The sequence below is a fragment of the Salvia splendens genome, chromosome 20, assembly GCF_004379255.2.
Source record: "Salvia splendens isolate huo1 chromosome 20, SspV2, whole genome shotgun sequence".
NCBI lineage: Eukaryota > Viridiplantae > Streptophyta > Magnoliopsida > Lamiales > Lamiaceae > Salvia > Salvia splendens.
Window position 1 is genome coordinate 11,228,138 of NC_056051.1, and position 6,062 is coordinate 11,234,199.

Consider the following 6,062-nt stretch of genomic DNA (forward strand, 5'->3'; position numbering starts at 1 on the left):
TTGAAACATAATATACATTAATGTAACTGCACAAAATTCCCACATGAAATCCTTATGGTAATAAAAAATAACTGTAACATTTATATGATCAATACTAATTTCTGTGTTAGTTACTGCTACCAAGGATGTATTCAACGCCAAAATTGATTAAAATCGCAATATGTTTTTTTCTTTTCTTCTAGTTGATTTTTTTTTGTTTGTCTGAATTGGGGACGCTATTAAGACTTGGAATAGAAGACTCAATAAGTCATTATTCAGCAAAATCAAACAAAGAGTTAGCTTCGGAGATCATGGCTTCTTCATCTGATTGCTCCCGGTTATTCGAGGAGGTGCAAAACAAAACTATGCCATGGATAGGATTGTATATTGCAGCTGCTACTACCTTGTGCAGTCTTGCAATGGCAGCTGATGCTTTCATTGGCTTTAGGAGCAAAAGGTATTGGCTCCCCTCCAAATGTTTCTCTCTCAACGCTTTCTCCTTGACTATATTAGCTGTCACCATGAAGCTGCCTGTGGATCTTACAAGCACTGACCTTAGTTCCATTGATCAATATGCTCGGATTAGCAGCCTTCTTTTCATGTCTACTTGTATGAATAACTTCATCATATCTTTGGGATCCATGGAGAATAATGAAATTGTACTAAACTTAGCAGCTTTAGGCGTCCTAGTCATCACTATCATGGTTAATATATGCATTCATATTGTTCAGATGCATCCATTCACTTCCGGTGTGTTCTATATGTTGCTCCCACAAATAGCATCTCTTGTCATCATGCTCCTCTTCCTTGCAATGTCATGTTCTATGTCCTTGATGCTTCCAACTGCTAAAAGATACCTAGAATTGAAGTATAATGAGATGCACATATTGGTTTCAAGTAGACAACTGGATGAAAGTATTGATGAAGTTGGAATATTGGTGAAAGGGTATTGGGTGATGGCAGAAACCAGCAACCCACAGTTTGTGTTGGCAAGATCTGCCATTTCTTCTACTTCAGCTCTCTTGTGTATTTTGATAACCCTACTCTCCATCCAAGTTTACCTTTTGGCATCCCCCCTATTATCCACTTCAACTCTCATCTATTATTGTGCACATAACACTTCAAGCTATAGCTGGTCCATACACTGGATTTTAAAATTTCAATTTACTGGAATGTTCTTTGCTAGTATAGCTCCTATATCCAGATGGTTCACTGCTTTGACCATCAAGGTCACAGATACACAACATAAGAGCTTCAGAGATGAGCTCAAGGTTGACAAGTACTGGACTTTGAATCTTGTAGAGTGGATGGATACATCAATTCCACTTCGAGTTCAAAACCGCCTATGCAAGAAACTACTATGTGATGTACGAAGATTTGTTCTAAATATCTGCATTGGATTTCAGATTTTCTTTGTTTTATCTGGCAAACTACTTCTATTCCTCTTTGCTATATATGGGAGAGGAGTTTATTTGTTTGTCAGCAAGAAATCTCAGAGTTCAAGGGATGGAGCACAATTAGATTTTAGCCAATATGCTGTTCTACTTGAAGGTGAGCCACAATTGCCTAGCTACATCGTCAAGAACATATGCAATGAGGCTGATAGGCTTATAAAGAAAGGCGAAGAAAATCAACCCAAGAATCTGATCCGACTTCTGAAAGCATCTTCAAATTTCAATGGGGTGGGACGATTTGACAGCAACCAAGTTCCAAGCCAAGAACCTCCAAACTTCTGGTCTCTACCTGTCGTGACTTTGATGACCATTACAGTTGCACTTACCGACATTGCAGATGATAAGGCTAACCAGTTATTGGCTAGTGTTAGAGAGGGCTTGTCCGTCGTGAAAATCATTGAGGGAACTCTAGATAGAAATGGGGAGTTGGAAAGCTTCAGAAAAGCTGCAGATGTGGTTTGGGTTGGAGTTGAAGTATACAGAAAATGGGATTATAAAGATCTTGACAGCACGAGCTTAAGAGGTGCAACGTACGAGGAAACGCTGAAAAACCTCTCCTTTGTTGCAGAAAAGATTGTGACTGAATTCATGGCTCAAACAAGAGATGTTCTGATGCAGAACCCTCTAAACTGGCCCGTTAGAGTTATAGCTGCTAACTCAATGTACAGAATTGCTCGGACGATCTTGTTATGCATGACAAATGGCGAGCACCAAAGTGATGACGAGCTGCTTGAGGGTATATCCATCACCATCTCGGATATAATAGCAGTGTGCCTCACCAATCTAGTGCAGGTCATAACACTCAATTGTCATATACACGACATCAGAGAAAGGCATGAGAGTGTGAGACGAGCATTGGTTCTTTTTGGTGAGAGTAAAGAGATTCTTGAAATTCTACAACAGCGTGAGGTTCCGAGATTGGATGTGGAGAAAGTTGACGCAACAATAGTGGGATAGTAACTTCATATTGTTTACATAGTATCTATGTTCTCGGTCATATTTGGATTTCAATTGCAAAATATGACTTTTAAATAGTGTCTATTGCTTAGTGCATTTGGTTTTGTGTTGCAAAATATGTATTATCAAAAAGGACTATAAAACTGCACGACTATAAATTATTTTATAGTCGTGCAGTTTTATAGTCGTGCGTTTTTATAGTCGTGCATTTGTATAGTCTTGCGGTTCTATAGTTATTTTTGATAAAATATTTTTAAAAAAAATAATAGTCATTCGTATCCAACTATAATGAAGCCAACCATTTTCAAACTACTAATTAATAAAAAAGTTCAATGTTACAATTTTAAAAGGACAAAAATAGCTTTATCTAAGGTTCTACTTATACTTACAAAGTAGGGTGAGATAGGTCGACCCAGGCCAGCCCAAGCTTGGTGGGGTTTGGTTAGGTTGAGTGCCGACTGGGCCTAAACCCATGTCTGAAGTTAGCTGGGCTGAGTTGGGCTAGACTAGGCTTTTTGTTAAATGTTTGGGCTCATGCCACTTGATAAGTGGATGGACTAGGCCTAGATTGATTGGCTGATTTGGATTGAGCAAGGCTTTAAAGTTTAAACTAACTATATAACTGGATAAAATGAAAAATTTGAAGTGATTTCTATAACTCAGTTGATATGTTGAGTCTTGATGTTAACTGCTATGAGTAATTTCATGACATCTTTGGGATCCATAGAGAATTATACTTGAAATTTTGCTGAATATAGTAGCTTAGGCATCTAAGCCCATATGCATGCATTCATATTTATACACTTGAAATTCTGCCCATCGTGACTTTCACGAGCATTTCACTTGCTCTTACCGACGAGGCTAACTAGTTATTGCCTCTTGTGAGCAAGAGCATGTCCATTGTGAAGCTCATCGAGAAAACCCTATATAGCAAGGGAGAGTTTGGAACCACGAAAAGCAACATATGTGTGGTGTTGAATATTGATGATACTTTGGCATCTGCTTCAGCATCAAGTGATTATACAACAATAAAATAGTGGTGTATTTGTTGATTAACCATTGTTTGTAAATAATTCCTTTAAACTTCATTTACAACATCTGTTCTCATCAAGCATTGTTAGCCTCCCAAATTTACTAAGAGAGAGCGAAAAGGAATTTACTGGGCTCAAAACAGAAAATTCTGCGCATTTGTTATAATAAAAATAAATTCAAATTTGCTGCAATGAGCAAGATTAAATCATCACGCGGTGCACACTTGAGTGAAGGATCTTGCAGGGTTTTCTTCATCAATTTCTGAATGTTGGGGGAAATCATATGGGAGGTCTGAGAAGCCTGCTTCATCAAGAATCTTGACCAGTTCCCCAAAAACCACTGCATTTCCTTCCGGAGTCAAGTGGAGACCGTCACTGTGTACATAAATAAGATCACCTAGATGTGAGTTCAACGACATACAGTAGCTTCATATTCTCACTCACACTAAAATCTGTTGCGGTCTATGATCAAAACGTCAAGAAGCCATAGCATGTTCAAAGAATTGATTAACGTGCTCTAAATGGAATTGATTCAATAACTAACCTCAAGAATGTTCTTTGCCAACCATTGGTTTCTTGCATCTTGGACCACAGATTGATTGAAGGAAGACCAAGTTCTTTGGCTATAGCAACACACTGCTCGGCATATGTCCCAGTTACTTCATTTGTCCTATCAGCCACTTTCGAGGCCTTATCACCGTACATGGACCTAATTTCACATACAAGTAAAAGGATAACCCTTGTAATATCAAACATATATATACCTAATTTGAGAATTAAAAAAGCACTAAAAAGCCAAAAAAAAATAGTTATACCTGGCATATTCTCGACGTCCGTCCAGATCAATAGGAGGTGGAGTTATAAGCACAACAAGCGTTTTGGGGGAACAATCCTGCAATTTAATCTAAAACCATTTAAATGCTATAGCAGAAGATGAATGGACTAGTCTAACACTTGTGGAATCACTGAAGAGTTGCAGAATCAGTACTCTATGTGAGTCTTAGTTCAGTAAGATTGACTTCTAAAGGAATCATTACATGAAATTCTATATATACAGAAGGTTGCCAATACGAAGCACAAAAGGTAGGAAAAATACCCTGATGTGCTGAACCATTTTTCTCAAGTTTTCCTTGTATTCTTCCAGAGGTACATGCTGCCTTTTGCCAGTGCCCTCCAGGAGAGCAGCATCATTAGCCCCGAAAAAAATAGTAACCGCAGCAGGAGAAGGCCCTTCAGATACCTACGCGGGATTAGAGAAAATATATCAACAATTCAACAAAGTGCAAGACAATATGAGAGCCAGCTCCGACTTGCAAACATCATATTTCTAAGTTTGAGCTATTTCGAACACGGATCTTTCGATTAATCTGTTGAATTCCACCGAAAAAATATCGAATGATGGAGAAAGGATTCATATCAGTTCCACATTCAAATAAGACAAAAAAGGCAGTATAGCTAGAATCTAATCTGCAATTATTCCATAAATTATGTATATAAGCTAACAACAGCCCAGATTTATCACAAAACTAGAAGACAAAATGAAACAAAATCATTCAGCTGATGCTAAAAGGCGATCAAGAAACAGATCGAATAACTTAACAAACAATCAAATGAAGGCAATATCGATTAAAGAAAAAAGAGTTTTCAAGAATGAAAATTTACCAGAGGGAAGAGGTGATTCAACAAGAAGAGAGCCCACCGAGTGTTATAGCCGCCATAGCCACGAAGGACTACATCAACCTGTTGTTTTCAAAGGGGCAATTCATCAACAGTTTATATATATCACGCCCACATCAATATCAATAGAGGAAAAGTGGAAAGATCGAACCTTTCTTGAGTATGTATCAGCGACAGAAGCACCCCAACCCCCTGATCTGAAAGATTGCTGGGTAATGGAGTCTCCAAACAACACTACGTGTGGCCTCATTCTTACTTCACCTCTCTTCCCCGCCGTTAAGTTATGCAAACAACTTCGGTCTACTCTCTTCCTCACCCTATTTAAGCCTTAGAGCATCCACAACCGTGCTCTTGCCAGCGGCATGGTTGTGGGCCCGGACGGTACTATTCATGCCTGCTCTCTGACAAGAGCACAACACCCACAACGGTGCTCTTCCGCAAGGACGAGCACAATTAATTTAAAATTCAATTAAACAATAACATTTCCATAATATTAAAATTCATTTAAAAACCACAATAATATTACAAATGACAAATAAAATTAAACATTATATAATTAAAATCCTAAAAATGAAAAATTATATATTTAAAATCCTAAAAATTAAAAATTACATAATTAAAATCCTAAAATTAAAAAAACCACTACTCGTTGCCGAATTTCGCCCACATGTGGTTGATTAGGTTTTCTTGTAGTTGATTGTGGATTCGAGTATCGCGCATTGTGTGTCTTGTCTCGATCCTCTGGCCAACCGTCGTATGCTCGCCTCGGCGTGGGGGAGACCTCGCTGTTGAGCTTCCGGCTTCGTCCTCGTCGTAGAAGCTAGCCGCCCTCGGCCCTTCGTCGGCTATAATCATGTTGTGTAATATAATACACGTGAACATGATGTCGGCGATATTATTCACGTACCACAGCCGAGCCGGGGCCTTCACCGATGGATGTAGCGGCGATTTGATCTAGTGCGTT

The 6,062-nt window shown here is 38.7% G+C and overlaps 2 protein-coding genes across 2 annotated transcripts; one reads left to right on the forward strand and one right to left on the reverse strand.

The window, feature by feature from the left end:
• The first annotated feature begins 290 nt into the window (after window positions 1-290).
• LOC121781474 lies at window positions 291-2,390 on the forward strand. The gene has a single exon (XM_042179209.1). It carries the CDS (start codon window positions 291-293, stop codon window positions 2,388-2,390), a length of 2,100 nt encoding a protein of 699 aa, XP_042035143.1.
• A 1,021-nt stretch (window positions 2,391-3,411) lies between these two features.
• On the reverse strand, window positions 3,412-5,403 carry LOC121780905 (GDSL esterase/lipase At5g62930-like). The gene is made up of 6 exons (XM_042178562.1): window positions 5,250-5,403; window positions 5,084-5,161; window positions 4,518-4,661; window positions 4,237-4,313; window positions 3,966-4,130; window positions 3,412-3,796 (listed from the first exon to the last, which is right to left on the reverse strand). The coding sequence occupies exons 1-6, from the start codon at window positions 5,346-5,348 to the stop codon at window positions 3,631-3,633; spliced, it is 729 nt and encodes a 242-aa protein (XP_042034496.1). The 5' UTR covers window positions 5,349-5,403; the 3' UTR covers window positions 3,412-3,630.
• Window positions 5,404-6,062: the final 659 nt, after the last annotated feature.

Coding starts and splice junctions, on each gene's coding strand:
- LOC121780905 (XM_042178562.1), bottom strand. CDS start 5,348: ATGAGGCCACACGTAGTGTTGTTTGGAGACTCCATTACCCAGCAATCT. Junction 4,314..4,517: donor AAATGGTTCAGCACATCAGG/GTATTTTTCCTA, acceptor ATTAAATTGCAG/GATTGTTCCCCCAAAACGCT. Junction 3,797..3,965: donor TGGCAAAGAACATTCTTGAG/GTTAGTTATTGA, acceptor TTATGTACACAG/TGACGGTCTCCACTTGACTC.
- LOC121781474 (XM_042179209.1), top strand. CDS start 291: ATGGCTTCTTCATCTGATTGCTCCCGGTTATTCGAGGAGGTGCAAAAC.